Consider the following 16,770-nt stretch of genomic DNA (forward strand, 5'->3'; position numbering starts at 1 on the left):
TCCTCATGTTTCTACATTCTTGACGTTTCTCATAGGCCAAAGTTGGATTGTCTGCTTTTACTCAGTACCTAGGGGATAGCACTGGGATGTGTGTTTTTTTTTAATGTTTCTTCCTTTTATCATATATCCCAGTGTTTCTACTGCAATCCTGAAACTTTTTTGTGCCCTTTTTTCCCCATTGCAGATATCAGAAAATAAGAAATCTATAGAGAAGTTAAAGGATGTTATCTCAGTGAATGCCTCAGAATTTTCAGAGGTAAAGCTCTACAATTCCTGCAAGGTAGTAATATGATATCGTAGTATTTTGAGGAGCAAACATTGATGTGTGCTAGGAAATGCGAAAAACCAAAACCATATGAATTAATTGGGAAAGTGTAACTTTTTTGTGTGCTCTTCATTGGAATTAGTGCATTAATAGCAGTGTTTTTCATTAGGTACAAATTGCCCTTAATGAAGCTAAACTTAGTGAAGAGAAAGTGAAGTCTGAATGCCATCGGGTTCAAGAAGAAAATGCTAGACTTAAGAAGAAGAAAGAGCAGGTAAAGGAAAGTTAGCATCATAGATTAAACTGGAAACCCAAGTATTATTCCTTCTTGGATATGTTTTTAAGAAAATGAAGTATGTATGCAGAATTCTATTTTTAGGTATGCAAAGTATAAACTGTGCTCCCCAGATTGAGTGCATGTATACATTCTCCATCTGCTCTGGGTTTTCTGTTTTATATAATTCCCTGTAGCTATCAGAATGTTTAGTCTTTGTCTCATCCAGCACCAACCAGTTACTAACTTGAGTAGCCTCAAGGGGGCGAAGGATTTGCTTAGACCAAAGAATTAGGTATTTGTTACTCTCCTCTGAGGAGTTACTGCCTCTCTGACCAAGAGAAGGTACCTGATGTGGAGTCTGGACTTGGTAGGCAGTGAGATATTGCCGTTCTGTTCCTACTGGAAGTGAGTTATGTGAACTGGTGGCAGTTTTCCGCAGGATGCGGTACACTAGACCAGTGTCCTGACAGCTCTTAGTGAGTGTTGGAGCCACTCTCTCCTCTCCTTTTACCAAAGCTGTAGCTCATAGTGACAAGCCAGAGAGAAGCACAGCTCCCCGCTTCCCTGTCTCGTTCATGTGGTCCTGCTGCCTTCTCTGCAAAAGCCATAATGGTTGGAAATTAATGTATTTTAACTTTTCAGTTGCAGCAAGAAATCAAAGACTGGACTAAATCACATGCTGAGCTCAGTGAGCAAATCAGATCATTTGAGAAGTCTCAGAAAGATCTAGAAGTAGCTCTCACTCACAAAGATGATAATATTAACGTGAGTTCATTTTTTTGAATACATGCTTAATTTCTCATAAATTCTCATGAAATCTGCAGTTGAAATTGAGAGGCTGTTTCTAATAAATACCCTTTTGCTTCTTTTCTAGGCTTTGACTAATTGCATTACACAGTTGAATCGGTTAGATTGTGAATCTGAATCTGAGGATCAAAATAAAGGAGGAAGTGAATCAGATGAATTAGCAAATGGAGAAGTGGGAGGTATGATTGGTTTCTGAGAGGTTGGACCTCTTTCTGCCTTCTTGTCTTTAAGTACACTGATGCTTTTCTCTGCGGACTGAATTTCCTATTAAGGGTTCCAGCTGTAGATGCCTGCCACTGAATTTGTAGTCAGCCCTCCAAATCTGTGGGTTTGCATCTGCAGATTTAGCCAACTACATTTTGAAAATATTGGGAGGAGAAAAATTCCATAAAGTTCCAAAAGCAGAGTTTCACTTTGCTTCATGCCAGCATCTGTTTACTTAGCATTTACATTGTATAAGGTATTACAAGTAACCTAGAGGTGAAATATGTGGGAGGGTCTGTGTAGGTTATGTTGAAATGTTGTGCTCTTTTATATAAAGTACTTGAGCATCCATAGGTTTTGGTTTCCTGTTGGGGGAGGTGTGGGGAAGTCCGGAGCCAGTCTCTTGTGGACACTGAGGGACTACAGGGCTTTGTGGCCTGGGCCGAGGTGGTTACTGGGTTGTAGTACAGCTAGGCATGCAGTAACCACTGACATGGCTTTTCCATTCCATTGAGAGCTGGATATGTGCGCTGGCGCCAGAGCAGCACCATCCTGTCTCACTCCTCTGCATCCTGGACATTCTTCAGTAGGAGAAACTTGTTTCTCAGCTTCATGTCTACTGTATCTGTAGCTCTGTGATTTTAGGGCCACAACCAATTTTCAAAGTACTGAGCTGCAGGGAGCTATAAACCAACTAAGCAATGAGAGCTAAAGGGCAATGGAAGAGAGCAATGGAAGCTAAAGGGCAACAGTGTTTACTGATGAGGGAGGTATTTCTAGACACTGAGTCCCGGGTTGAATGTTGCCCATATTGGGAGTGTTTTAAACTACACCTGGTAGCAGGTTCAAGGGGAGAGAAGAAGAGTGAGTCTTTCTAAATAAGATATTTGACTGGGGGCAGGTAGGTCCAAGAGAGAAGAAAAGCTGTATTTCACGTATCCCTTCTTGCTCAAGAACTGCATGGATGTTTTTACTGTACAGACTAGGAATTCATTAATTTTTTCAATCTAACTTTGGAACTCTCTTGGAAGTCAGTTAAGCTAATCAGTTCTTTTGGTTAGTTTGTTTTTTCTTTGAATGTTTGAACATGGTAATTGTTTGGGGGAAGGCAAGGACATATAGTTAAACAGTAAGGAAGGAAAGAACAATGAAATCCTTTTCTTTTTTTTAGGTGACCGGAGTGAGAAGGTGAAAAATCAGATTAAGCAGATGATGGACGTTTCTCGGGTATAATCCTTTTAATAGAGTGCTGTAATCCCCTGGAGAAAGAAATGGCAACCCACTCCAGTATTCTTGCCTCAGAAATCCCACGGACAGGGGAACCTGGCAGGTTACAGTCCATGGGGTCGCAAGAGGCAGACATGACTAAGTGACCAAACCACCACCACTATAAGTGCCTATGATAGTAATATTCTTACTATTAAGAATATTTAGAATTAGAGTATTTATTATTAAGAATAGTAAATATAAGACTATTTACTATCAAGAATTCTTACTTTTAAGAATATTTTTCTCTTCTGCAATTTTTAGACGCAGACTGCAATATCAGTAGTTGAAGAGGATCTAAAACTTTTACAGTGTAAACTCAGAGCCTCCATGTCCACTAAATGTAACCTGGAAGGTAGGTTGCTTCTTAAAAAGAAATTGCTGTTGGAAAAATAAAGAATGACTTCCTCTTTGCATGTTTTTCACTCCCTTTAATACTGCCCCCCTCAACGAGTCCTCCAGTTCTTGTGCACACACACAAAACTAAGATGTTTTATCCCCTCTAGACCAAATAAAGAAATTAGAAGAGGATCGCAGCTCGCTTCAGTCTGCCAAAACTGTGCTGGAAGATGAATGCCAAACACTAAGGCAGAAAGTAGAGATTCTAAATGAACTCTATCAGCAGAAGGAGATGGCTCTACAAAAGTAAGATTGTTGTGCTTCATTGTTAACAATATTGTCATCTAACTAAATGCATGTACTAAATGCATGTAGATAATCTTGTCATTTTAAAAGATTGTTTATTGTATTTTCTATCTGTAATGAGTATAAATTTGGCTTTCTTCCATTTCTACCCAGTTTCCCATAACTTGCATTTTTCTTTTTCATTTTGACTAATTGTCAGCAATTATTGCCTGTAATTTACCTGAAGGGTGGTAGTTATTGGTGCTAACAGTTGCTGTTCTGAAAGTGCTTCTTTTATGATCTGTCCCCTTTCTGCAGCTCCACCACTTATTCCACTTTCTTTGTGGTTGTCACTTACATCCTTCTTATTTGTCTTACATTTGTTCTTGTAGTTCTTAATAGTCTTTAAAAATCCTGAGTGATTTATAAGACATGATTTTTGGTAAAATCAGTATACTTTAAAAGGAGTATTTCGTTATTGACAGTATTGTAAGTTTTTGAACTTAATATGGTCAAATATTCAGAGTATACATATATAATACGTAAATATCACAAGGTTATTGGGAGTTTTGAATTTAGAAATACCTGTTTGGTGTATTTAGCTATTAATCTTTTGAAATTGACATCTCAAATTAGGAGTTAGGTATCTTTTGAAAGATGTACTTTTGTAGTTCATTTTAAATTTTCTTCACAAAAATACGTGAACTGTCTATAAAAGTACTTTATTGGTGGCAGTTGCTAATTGTGTTTGTTCCTGTAGTTCACTCTTTGGTGTTTATAGCAGTCTGTGAGAAAGCTTCTTTTGCTAAGGAAATTTAATCTTTTCCAAATGCTTTGGTTGCTATTGCCAGATGCCGTTAAACATTGAAACTATACCACTGACTTTTTCTCTTAATTCTTTGCTCACCAAGAAATCAGTTTAGATTTTCTGAGTTTTATTCAGGCCAGCTCTGAGTACCTGGTTTGCTTTCAGTTCAGTTCAGTTGCTCACTCGTGTCTGACTCTTTGCAACCCCGTGAACCGCAGCATGCCAGGCCTCCCTGTCCATCACCAACTCCCGGAGTCCACCCAAACCCATGTCCATTGAGTTGGTGATGCCATCCAACCATCTCATCTTCTGTTGTCCCTTTCTCCTCCAGCCCTCAATCTTTCCCAGCATCAGGGTCTTTTCAAATGAGTCAGCTCTTCACATCAGGTGGCCAAAGTATTGGAGTTTGAGCTTCAATATCAGTCCTTCCAATGAACACCCAGGACTGATCTCCTTTAGGATAGACTGGTTGGATCTCCTTGCAGTCCAAGGGACTCTCAAGAGTCTTCTCCAACACCACAATTCAAAAGCATCAATTCTTCGGCACTCAGCTTTCTTTATAGTCCAACTCTCACATCTATACATGACCACTGGAAAAACCACAGCCTTGACTAGTCGGATGCTTGGTGACAAAGTAATGTCTCTGCTTTTTAATATACTGTCTAGGTTGGTCATAACTTTCCTTCCAAGGAGTAAGCGTCTTTTAATTTCCTGGGTACAGTCACCATCTGCAGTGATTTTGGAGCCCAGAAAAATAAAGTCAGCCATTGTTTCCACTGTTTCCCCATCTATTTGCCATGAAGTGATGGGACCAGATGCCATGATCTTCGTTTTCTCAATGTTGAGCTTTAAGCCAACTTTTTCACTCTCTTCTTTCACTTTCATCAAGAGGCTCTTTAGTTCTTCTTCACTTTCTGCCGTAAGGGTGGTGTCATCTGCATATCTGAGGTTATTGATATTTCTCCAGGCAATCTTGATTCCAGCTTGTGCTTCCTCCAGCCCAGCGTTTCTCATGATGTACTCTGCATATAAGTTAAATAAGCCGGGTGACAGTATACAGCCTTGACGTACTCCTTTTCGTATTTGGAACCAGTCTGTTGTTCCATGTCCAGTTCTAACTGTTTGCTTTAGACAAATATTTCTCATTTCGTTATTTATTATTATTTTTTAAAAAGCACTTCTCTGCCACTAGTAGTTATTTGAATTACCTGAATGGCAATTGCCTTTCTTTATGATACGTAAAGTCAGTATGATATGGCACTCTCCAGCATCCACTCAGTCACCATATCGGCACACACTGCACTCCATCCCCAAAGCCGTTGTGTGTGCTCAGACTCGAATCATCTCTTCTGCCACCCCTTACCTTAAATACTCACCTGTCTCCAGTTTCTCTTTCTTACGCTTCTTCCAAAGTCTACAGTTGCTGGAACAAACTTCCAAAATATGAGTCCTTTTATGTTGTCGCGTGCTTAAACTCTGTCAAGGAGGCTAATCCTTCAGGATCAATTTCGAGCTCTTCAGCAGGCGCTCAGGGCACTGCCCCCCTTGTGATCCTGGGCAGCCTCTCCAGGCGTGTTTCCGGTGACTTCTGATGCTGCCTTGGCAGCCTGCCCACGGTTCCTTCGTGCCTCTCTGAGCTTCTGCGTCATTATACATACTGCCTTTTCTGCAGTAAAAATGTCCTTTTATTTTATTTCCACTGGCAATCTCCTGCCTATTCAAATGGTGATGTGCCTTAAAATTTTTCTAGAGTAAGTTGTGACATGAGTAGGTGACTACTCAGAGCACTCATTTTTCCCTTAGAGTGTAATCCCTTCTTTTTCCTTGTAATGTCATTCCTAATTATAATGTATTTAAACCTGTTAAGGGTTAAATCTGCATGTTGATATTCTCTTTGTATTTGGTGGCCTGTTCGGTGTTCTTTTTTCTCTTCCTTCTTTGTGTCTTTTAGGTTGTTTGAATATTTTTCAGAATTCTGCTTTTCCCCTGTGTAAGCTAGGTAGTTATTGGTTGCTTTAATTGTCTTCATGTAATTCCTCTAAAGATGAGAGCATGTATCCTGGACTTACTAAATTAATAGACATCCTGACTTAGATGCTCCTGCATTTTAATTCTTTGTATATTTGAACTCCACAGGTTGTTTTTATTGTCCACTAGTGCTTTCCGGCCAGTAGTCACTTAATTTACAGGCATACCTCATTTTATTGCATTTTGCTTTATCGTGCTTTGCAGATACTACGTTTCTTAGAAATTGAAGGTTTGTGGCAACCCTGAGTCAAGCAAGTCTGTCAGTACCATTTTTTTTCAACAGCATTTGCTTACTTCATGTCTCTGTGTCATATTTTGGTAATTCTCACAGTATCTCAGATTTTTTCATTATTACTGTATTTGCTGTGGTGATCTGTGATCGGTGATCTTTAATGTTACTATTACAAAATGATCATAAAAGCTCAGATGATGGTTACATATTTTAGCAGTGAAGTGGTCAGTAATTAGGGCTTGTATGTGGTTTCAGACATGATGCTGTTGCACACTTTATCATAGGCTACTTACAGTACAGCGTAAACAGAACTTCTGTATGCACTGGGAGACTAAAACAGTTCCAAAGTCCCTTTCTTTCTTTGCTTTATTGTGGTGGTCTGGAACTGAACCTGTAGTAGCTCTGAGGTCCGCCTGTAGTTCTTCCCTCTCCCCTGCACCTTCGGTGTCTCTCATTTGGAATCACTTTGACTCTACTTGAAGAACATCCTTTAGTGACAGATGTGGCCAGTTTATCTTTGTGTGAATACACCTTTATTTTGAGTCCTTTTTTTCAGGATCTTCTGCTGGCTCTGGGATTTTTGAAGTTACTTAATTCCAGTACTTTAAAGATACCCAATTTCTTCCTGGTTTTAAAGTTTCTTCAAGGAGTCCAGTATCACTCTTATTCTCCCTGTTCAAATGTCTCACCCTTGCCTTTGTGGTCTTTAAAAGTTATTTTGGTTTTTCAGCAGTTTTATTCAGAGCTGCCTAGGTGTGGGTGTTCTTAGTTTTTATTTTTCTTCTCCTTCCTTCCCCCCCGCCCCAATCTGTTTTGCATTTATGCTGTTTGAGGTGATTGACACCTGCTGAATTTTGGGGTTTTTAATCCACGTATTAATTCTGTCTCATTCTTCTCTGAGATTCCATTTAAATCTTTTAAAATTATTTCCCCCTGTGTCTCCTACATTGTCATCTGTGTTTGCTCCATTCTGGATGTTTTTTCCTGACCTATCTTCCAGTGTGCTAGCATCTCACTTCAGTTATCAAATCTGCTACTAAAATCATTCATTGAGCTCTTAATTTCAGTTACTGTGTTTTAGTTTTATATTTCTAATCCTTTGCTGAAATTCGTAATCTTTACTTGCGTGAATATATAAAGCGCAGTTATTTTAAAGCCTGTGTGATAATTCCATTATGTGGATCCTCAATGAGCCATTTCTGTTGTCTTTTAGATCTTAGTCACAGTGTCCTGTGGGGTGCCTGGGCGAACACTATGGAAGGAATTGGAGGCCTAAGATGATGTTCTTTTTCCTAAAGAAAGAAAACAGTTTGTTTCTAGCAGATGGCCATTACTTTAATCCAGTCAGCAATAAAGATCATTCAGAGATGACTTAGTTCCTTCAAAGGACACTGCATTGTTTGTTTGGTACTCCAAGTACACAATTCTTTCTAGTCTCAACATAGCCCAAGGCTTTTACTAGGATGCCCCTTGTTGGAACCCCTTAGCTCTGCTTTGTTTTCTGTGCCCCCACGAATCTGTTGAACTCTGTTCAGCCTCCTTATATCTCTTCATTGTCTTCAGTGTATGGGTCAAACCTAGGGGAAAAGTGACTTCAGATGGCAGGCTCACTTGTAATTCTGAGATTCCTTTTTTTATTGGATTGTGACCTCGTGTATTAGCTTGATGCCTTCAAGCACATTCTTTATATTTTTTCCAATGTTCTATATATTTTGTCTAATGTTTTATTTGTCTGATGTTTTTAATGTTCTCACACTAAGTCATTCATTCCTGGAAGGAAAATTGTCTGTGATCTTTCTTCAGGACCCAGTTTTCTCACATCTCTTCCTGTACCAGAGTTAGGGGATTGTTCTGTGGTTAAGTGCATTGTTAAACTGCATTCAACAGTGCACTCTATTAGTACAGGAGAGTACTTTACGCATATTGTATCTTTAGCGTCTTTCTAGGTAACCAGTATATTTTAGCCATTCATGACACTTGCTGACGTATTGAATGCACCGTTACAAAAGAATATATAATTCTTTTTCTCTGTGATTACTGTTTTTACTGTGTTTTTTCTGATTATGTTTCTGATTGATAGAAACTAAGTTTCAAGTTTCTTTTGAATCAGAACTATAGTCAAAGTACTAGAAAAGGAAAAAAAGAAAAATAGCATTTTAAAACCATTACCCCATGTTGCTACCATTAAAATTTCTGTTATAGTATATTAATATCTTGAACTTGAAAGTTAAAACCAGTTTCTAGTAGGTGATACTCTGATTATGGGACAGTTTAGATTCTTTTCCTATCCAGTAGACTCTGCCAATTCTGAGATTTTTCTCTTTCCTCTGATCACAGCTCCATTGACAGAGGCAGTAGAAGTCCCACATCTGAAGTGTGGGAGTGTTCTATGGTTAATTGCACAATCGGAAGACTTTCTAAAAGGCTTCTGAGGACTAATTATCATGGTGCCAGTCTGGATTGAGAAATAGTCCTTCCAGGATTGAAATAAGAGAAGTAATTACAGGTCTTTCCGTGGTAGAAATAAGAGCCGTAATTATCCCGTGCTCTATCCTAGTAAGCTTGATTGTGTTAGGTTGATCAGCCCTGGCTCTCCATACTGAAGTAAAATGAGCTCTTTGTCTCAAACACAAGAAACTTGCCCATGGGGTGCAGCATTTTTTTCCATTTGTTTGTTTTTTTTTGTTAGTGAGTAGAGAATTGTGAAAAGTTAAAAAATGCAAGTGTTGCCAACAGGCAGAGTTTGATTTTTATCCCTAAGTGGCAGGTTTGAATTCCTTCCTATGACTTTATATGAATATGTTTTGGAAAGGATGGGAAGTAACCTAGAGACATTTAGACAGAATGCTGGGAAAAAAGAGAAGCACCTTCATTTGACAACTGATTTTATCTTAGGAAATTGAGTCAAGAAGAGTATGAGCGGCAAGAAAGAGAGCAGCGGCTGTCAGCTGCAGATGAAAAGGCAGTTTTGGCGGCAGAGGAAGTGAAAACTTACAAGTGAGTTCAGATTCTGAGAAGGGTGTCAGTGGCTGATGAAAATACTGTAGGCGTTTTTTTTCAAAACAAAACTGTTTTTACACTGTGTAGAACAAAACATGAGAAAACATAAATTTTAAGTTAACAAAGGAAAAATGTTAAATTAACAGAAATTTCCTTACACCCAGTACTAGCAAGACTGAGGGAGCTTGGTTCATGCCAGCAGCTCTGAGTGGTTTTATATATTGGAGAAATTCTTTTTTGGAAGGCAGTTTGATGTATGATGTATCTAAAAATCATTAAAATGATAGTAGTCATAGCTCTGGAAGATCTTCTGTGAATATAATTAAAAGAAGAAACAGCTTTCTGGAGAAAGATTTATAGCAGAATAGTTTGAGAACATATGAAGAGCAGTTAAGGAAATTATAATGTATCAATTCAGAATCTCCAGCTCTTAAATAATAAAGAAGGAAATTATGTAGTATTAGTTTTGATCACAATATGCTCCTATAACCAGGGAAAATGTGTTTTTGTATGTATGGGTGGTCTGAAAGGGTACAGTTGTTAAAGGGAATATGGTGAGATTGTGTAAAATTTATTCAGTTGCGCTTTAAATAATAAAAGGAAGTTTAACCCTTAGGCGGAGGATTGAAGAAATGGAGGATGAACTACAGAAAACAGAGCGCTCATTTAAAAACCAGGTAAATCATACTGCCCTACAGGGTGGAATTCTTTGCTATCTGATACAGATTATTACAATAGCTATTATAGGGAATCCTTGAACATATTTCTTGATGGGTTGTGTTTTTCAGATTGCTACTCATGAGAAGAAAGCTCACGATAACTGGGTAAGATTTTTTTTTTCTCTTCTTTATTTTATGTGGTCTATCACAGCTTATTTTGGATTTTTTTCCTCCCAATAGCTCAAAGCTCGTGCTGCAGAAAGAGCTATAGCTGAAGAGAAAAGAGAAGCTGCCAACTTGAGACATAAGTATGTTTTTAAAACTTGTATTTTCAGTGTGTTTTAAGAGTTTTTAAAGGCTGTGCCATGATATCCAGTAAGGAATTTTCTATTTCATATTTAAGTCTATTCTTTCTTTATATTCAAGACTATTGGAACTAACCCAAAAGATGGCAATGATGCAAGAAGAACCTGTGATTGTAAAACCAATGCCAGGAAGACCCAACACACAAAACCCTCCACGGAGAGGTAGGGAATACTTTTAAATGGCAGCAGTCTATATTTTGGTGAAAAATGTGTTTTAAGTTACTTTTTATTTCTGTAATATGTGTGTAATATTTATGATGCCCTAGAAATAATCCCAAGAACTTACTAAAGAAAAAAAGGTTAAAGTGCCAACTCTTGCTCATTGTCTGCAGGTCCCCTGAGCCAGAATGGCTCTTTTGGCCCATCTCCTGTGAGCGGTGGAGAATGTTCCCCACCGCTGACAGCAGACCCACCCGCAAGACCTCTGTCTGCTACGCTTAATCGGAGAGAGATGCCTCGAAGTGAATTTGGTGAGCCATTGCCATGTTACCTTGTGGTAAACTGTTTCAAGAGTTCTTTTCCTTCTTTGAGAATTCTGTTGCTAATGTAAGCAGCAGGTGAGAATTTGGGTCTGTCCAATATAGAGAAGGATTAATTTGTCTTGGTGAGTAAATAGTCTACTTTAGATCTGCTTTAGAACAAAAAGCATGCATTTACTGTTATGATACTATTGTATTTCTTATATGTGAACATATATGTAAACAAATATAAACATTTATATATAGTAGTATTGTTGTATATAGTATTATTTATTATAGTATCATTGATTGTTTCTTTTCAGATTTTTGTTGTGAAGTATAAACGCTTATCTTTAAATTTCTGTTGAGTTCCTCTCTTGAGTATTATAAAAGTAGCCTTAAAACTTTGTAGTTAATGCAGTGTACATCTGCTTCTCATTACTTTAATATGAAATGCTATTTAAGTCTAGTTCTAATCATAAACGTGTTTATACTTGTGAAGATATAGAAGTCAGATTACATATAGACTGAAAAGTCTATAAACAGTTGCCGGTAGCTTGCAGCACCTGACTGGTGCTGGTGCTATTAATGTGCAGGTCTTTCAGTCCAACATAGTTCTTGTTCTAATTCTGTAGGTTTGTGCATAAACTGTAAGTGATTTCTCCTCATACGTATTGGGAGACCGTTTTAAATTTTGCTTTAGGTAGAATTGAACCCTGACCTGACCACAATTGGTTTATTCTGAAAAATTCATGCAAGGGCTCTGTTACCTCTCTCTCAAGGATCAGTGGATGGGCCTCTCCCTCGATCTCGATGGGCCTCTGAGGCATCTGGGAAACCCTCTGCCTCTGGTAAGGGACTTGAGTGTGTTCACAGAGTCTCAGATTGTGGAGGAAGTGGGCGGAGGCCTTTGTAGTCCTTCAGAACGTGTATACATGTCTAAACAAGCCTAAGTCTGCTCTCTGGCTTTCCACAGATCCAGAATCCGGTGCTGTTCCCACGGTGAACAGCAGCTCCAGAAGCTCTTCACCCTCTAAGGTGATGGATGAGGGCAAGGTAAAATCTGCGGTCATTTTGAATTGTTATTAGGTATTTCCGGACACATTTAACTTTTTCTACAACATCCTCTCTTTGCTTTATCCATCTTCCTTTTATGTGTTCTATCTGTACCATCTCATTTATTTTTTGAAAAAGCAAACTGTTCCCCAAGAGCCTGAAGGCCCTTCAGTTCCCAGCATTCCTTCTTTGGCTGAGCATCCAGTATCAGTAAGTACTTAGAGGTTGAGAGCAACACTGCATTTTCTACTTGGTGTATTTCTAGAAAAGTTCTAAGGAGCATGACACTAATCTGCTTTGCTTAAAATTGCATACTGACCTTATGACCTGGAAGTGTTTCTGGGTCGCTGAAGTCTAGTTGGTTGGTTTTTACTCCTTTTTTCTGTTTTGGTTAAGTGATTAATCTCTTTAGAGCATCTATTGTAAATAACCTTAAAAAAATGTGAAAAAGTCATCACTCCAACGCTATATGGTATGTGCTTCAATGATGAGAGCTCTAAGGCAAATTAGTTTATCATATATTACATAAACTCATAATATTTGGAAGTATGCTATTTAAGAATATCTCCAGTGGTATACTAGGCAAGCCCTGTGCCCTATTGTGACTAATCTGAAATTAGATTGGTAACAGAGGTTGATTGCTGTAAGTGAAATATGAATAGTGGAAATCTTTAATTATGCCATTTCCCAGCAGCAGCCTTAAATTATGTTCACATAAGGGTCTTCTCTTGAAACTTGCATAGCTAAGATAGCTAGAGCGTCCTATGATTATACCTCAGAGTGCTTTACTATGTTGAAATCAGGATACATATTTTCATTATTGAGAATTTCCAACCCAGTTTCCCATAGGGAAGTACAGGTTAGTACTTTGTAGTACAAAGGATGATGTTGCTGGGGAATAAGGGTGGCTGTTAGAGCTGTGCCTGCTGAACTCACATATATATAGCACTGGCTCTGTGTGGAACTCCTTCGACCTCTAGGGCAGGACTCCAGGAGGACACATCGCTTGAGAGCTCTTTTTATCCCAGGGCAACCTGGAGAAGACCCAAGACCCCTTTGGAGTGGCAGACTTCAAAGAGAGTGGAGCCTCCTTTGACAGAAGGGAGGCAGAGGACGAGTGCAGGCTTGGAATCAGACCCCCTGTAGTGAATTCTAACTCAGCCTCTTTATGTGCTGTGTGACCTTCAGCAAATTATCTGTGCTTCTTTTCCCTCATGTTTAAAACAAGATGAGAAAACATATGAAAGGAAATGTAAGGTACTCTGAATAGTAGCTTTTATTACATGTATGTGAAAATGGATCTTTTCATTCCTTATTGTTCTTTCCATTCTTAACATGGATAAAGGAGCTCTTGTGGTGATGGGAGGAAGGGGCTGCCCTAGACACAGGTTACAGTGTGTGTGGTATGGTGGTTTTTTCAGTTGGGAATTGCCTCTGTTAATATCCTTTGACAGTCCTCTTGCTTTCTGTTTGCACATACAAGCAATAATATGATTACGGTGAAAGTGTTCCTTCCTCTGACATTCTCTTAACCCGCCGAAGTTCTCGGGGATGGACAGGAGGGGTGGAGTTCTGTTGCACTAGTTGGCTAACATCTGCTTCAGTGGGTTTTAGCTCTTATGGTGTCGGTGCTTTTATCTGTTATATCCAGGTATTTCACAACTTTCATTACTTCTGCTTTGCAGGTTAGTATGGCTGCAAAAGGGCCCCCTCCCTTTCCAGGGACACCCCTCATGAGCTCCCCCGTGGGAGGCCCTCTACTGCCACCCATCCGATATGGACCACCTCCTCAACTCTGTGGGCCTTTCGGACCTCGGCCACTTCTTCCACCCTTTGGTATGATGACTGAATGGTAGTAATGGACTTGTAAAGTGTATTCATCTTTTCATTCTAATCCTTAGTAAAATATTAACAGTTGTTGTCTTAGGGCTGTGCAGTGAAAGGGTAGAGCTGGCTGACCCATCTGAACCTTTCCACCAGTTTGCTAGGATGCGAGGGGCGCCGCATGATCTCCCTGCACTGAGATGCACAGGGGGGATCTCCTGCAGACAGGGAAAAGGGACTGTTCACGGAAAGTCAGAAATACTCCTCCTGCCTGTGTTGCTTGGACATCTCTGGCTTTATACTAGGCTCTGTAGTGGATAGAATTAACTGTCCTAACTCCACGAGCTTAAGGGATCCTGTAGGACATACGTTTTACAGCATAAAACTCGTAATCACCATAATAGAAGCATAAGCAATGGGTCACAGAGTATAAAAGGAAAGATGAAACCATCACCACCCACCTTGGGAATAAATAGGAAGGACATGTTGAAGGTAGAATGTAACAGCTAATAGGTCGAAAGCTGCTGAATTCAATTAGGTGGAGTTGGCAGGCCTTTCCCAGCCGGGCACACACCTTGATTTTGATGGCATGTGTAGGTCCATGCTGAGCTCCTGTGTGCATTTTTAATTGACACACTAACTATGGGATTTCCCTTATCAAAATTTACTTACAGTGAAACCCTTATTTCATAATCTATCATCTTGGTGTGATGCATAGTATTTCTGAGTACAAATCAAGCTCTCTTATGAGATACAGAGAATTGTATAGTTGAAAAAAACCACAAGCTAGGTAGAGCGATGTTGAAATCCAGCCTCTGTTACTTTCTGACTGGCTGGCCATAGGTATGTAACTTAAAACTTGCTGAATCTGTTTGCCTCATCTGTAAAGTTGGGAGCCACCACCTGACTTCCAGGGGTATGAGAAACTGATTAACATACCGGGAACTGTCTAAATATAGGTGTGTTCATATGTAGTTACATGACGTAATTTTAATTTTTTCAGGTCCTGGTTTGCGTCCACCGCTAGGCTTAAGAGAATATGCACCAGGTGTTCCACCGGGAAAACGGGACCTGCCTCTCGACCCTCGAGAATTTTTACCACCAGGACATGCACCTTTTAGACCTTTAGGCTCTCTTGGCCCAAGAGAGTACTTTTTTCCTGGTACCCGATTACCACCCCCCAGTCATGGGCCCCAGGATTATCCACCTTCCTCTGCTGCAAGAGACTTACCACCCTCCAGCTCCAGAGATGAGCCCCCTCCTGCCTCTCAGGGCACTAGCCAGGACTGCTCACCGGCTTTAAAACAGAGCCCATAACTGACCTTGGACATTCAGTCTGAGAGAGTGGACCGTGCACTATTCGTTACAGTTAAGGTTTTCATTGGCTTCAAAATCCAAAAGCTGATTTTAAAAGGTTTGTTTTTAAATCTAAGCTGCCCTGGCAGTGTGCGTTTTTGAGCCAAACAATTAAAAAAATATCATTTCCCCCCTAAAATAAAAAAACACCTTGGAAGCTGGAGCCTCCTTACAACTTTGAAATGTGCAATAAAAAAATACCTGTGTTTTAGTTCATGTAGCGTATGTTACTGCTAAATGATTTAGAATGTTGTGAAAAGTATGAACATTTCCTGTGGAAATGCTATAAGAACATGTATTTCCATTTATTATCCTGTTTTTAGTGTACACCAGTTGAATATAGAGCAATGGTATTTATAAGCTTGATTTTTAAAAAAATATCTGGTCGCAAAGGCTGTTACGCTAAAAATGTTCACTTAAAGATCACTAAAATTTTATCTCCCCTCTTGCTTAAGTTCTTTGTAGTAATAGTTCATAAAAATTTGGTTATTAATATTTCCCACGTGTCTGTGGATTCATTGGATTGTTTTCTCCTGAGATTTATACCACTTTGGAAGCACGTAAACTCAGGTTCCCAAAACTGAAGCTGGTGACTTGGCAGCATCCTCCCCTGGCCCGCTGCTCAGGTGTTCAGCCGCAGTCACCAGGAAGTGTCACAGCTGAGGCCTGCCTCCCACTTCAGAGACGCCACCAGGCCTATCTGGACAGCAGGCGCCTTTTCTCGTGACTGATTGGTTTTGACTTAAAGAGTGGTTTTCTGAGTATGAGTTTACATGTAACGAGTTGCTTAACCTGATGTTCTGTTGCTTTTACTGTCGTGTTAAGGGTGCGTAACAGAAAAATGAAAATGATGCGTTGTGACCATAAAGTAAGATTTCTTTTAAAAGATCTAGAGTCTATTATTTCTCCTATCTCTTGCCACTGGCTTTCAAGGAATATGACAAGAAAAGACCAAAGCATGTGAAATACTATGAGAAAGAATGATTTAGGGTCTTAAGCCTTGTAACAGGCCCTAGGTCAGCAACCATGGGCTGAACCCAGTTCTTTTCATTGACTGATACTGCTACAAAGTTAATATTTGAATCCTGGCACTTATATTTAAAGGCAAATAAATCTGAGAATGGAGGAATGCACCATAATTACTATACTCATTACTATACAGTGTCTTTTAAACAATATTTCTAAGTCCTAACATCGTGACACTTCAAACTCTAGTAACTAAGCACATTTTAAGAATAAGATTTCATTAAATCAGAATTACAAAAGGTTTACATTCTTGTTCACAGCTAGATCATACTCTCCCATTCTCTCGAGTTCTATAATGTGATGAACCTAATGATATCTAGACCATGACTTGTCACCATTAAGAGTAATCCACTAAGAATACCTTAAAAGTAAATTCTTCACTGTGAAACAAAAACGTTTTCTTAATACTAAAGTAAAAGGCCTTTGAAGGAAGACGTCTTCCAAAATTCATAATGAATATATAAGAAGTTTTTCAGGAAAAGGAAATTCCATCTCTACATCCTATTTAATATCAA

General features: G+C 39.2%; 1 protein-coding gene across 4 annotated transcripts in view; it reads left to right on the plus strand.

Annotated features, from left to right (window-relative positions):
* MIA3 (MIA SH3 domain ER export factor 3) overlaps positions 1-16,115 on the plus strand; it is a 55,537-nt gene extending 39,422 nt beyond the window's left edge. For 2 of the 4 annotated variants that reach the window (XM_012187082.5, XM_042257096.2), the window contains 18 exons: positions 185-256; positions 435-539; positions 1,185-1,307; positions 1,417-1,528; positions 2,725-2,780; positions 3,084-3,174; positions 3,326-3,464; positions 9,407-9,508; positions 10,128-10,188; positions 10,300-10,335; positions 10,411-10,478; positions 10,597-10,697; positions 10,868-11,005; positions 11,776-11,844; positions 11,970-12,049; positions 12,188-12,259; positions 13,735-13,885; positions 14,877-15,445. In XM_012187082.5, coding sequence (XP_012042472.3) covers positions 185-256; positions 435-539; positions 1,185-1,307; positions 1,417-1,528; positions 2,725-2,780; positions 3,084-3,174; positions 3,326-3,464; positions 9,407-9,508; positions 10,128-10,188; positions 10,300-10,335; positions 10,411-10,478; positions 10,597-10,697; positions 10,868-11,005; positions 11,776-11,844; positions 11,970-12,049; positions 12,188-12,259; positions 13,735-13,885; positions 14,877-15,190 — 1,890 coding nt within the window. In that variant the 3' untranslated portion in view covers positions 15,191-15,445. Of the gene's footprint in view, positions 1-184; positions 257-434; positions 540-1,184; positions 1,308-1,416; positions 1,529-2,724; positions 2,781-3,083; positions 3,175-3,325; positions 3,465-9,406; positions 9,509-10,127; positions 10,189-10,299; positions 10,336-10,410; positions 10,479-10,596; positions 10,698-10,867; positions 11,006-11,775; positions 11,845-11,969; positions 12,050-12,187; positions 12,260-13,734; positions 13,886-14,876 lie in introns of all 4 variants that reach the window. The other 2 variants (XM_042257095.2, XM_042257097.2) reach the window with 2 other exon arrangements.
* Positions 16,116-16,770: the final 655 nt, after the last annotated feature.

This window comes from Ovis aries, chromosome 12 (genome assembly GCF_016772045.2).
Source record: "Ovis aries strain OAR_USU_Benz2616 breed Rambouillet chromosome 12, ARS-UI_Ramb_v3.0, whole genome shotgun sequence".
In the NCBI taxonomy this organism is placed as follows: Eukaryota; Metazoa; Chordata; class Mammalia; order Artiodactyla; family Bovidae; genus Ovis; species Ovis aries.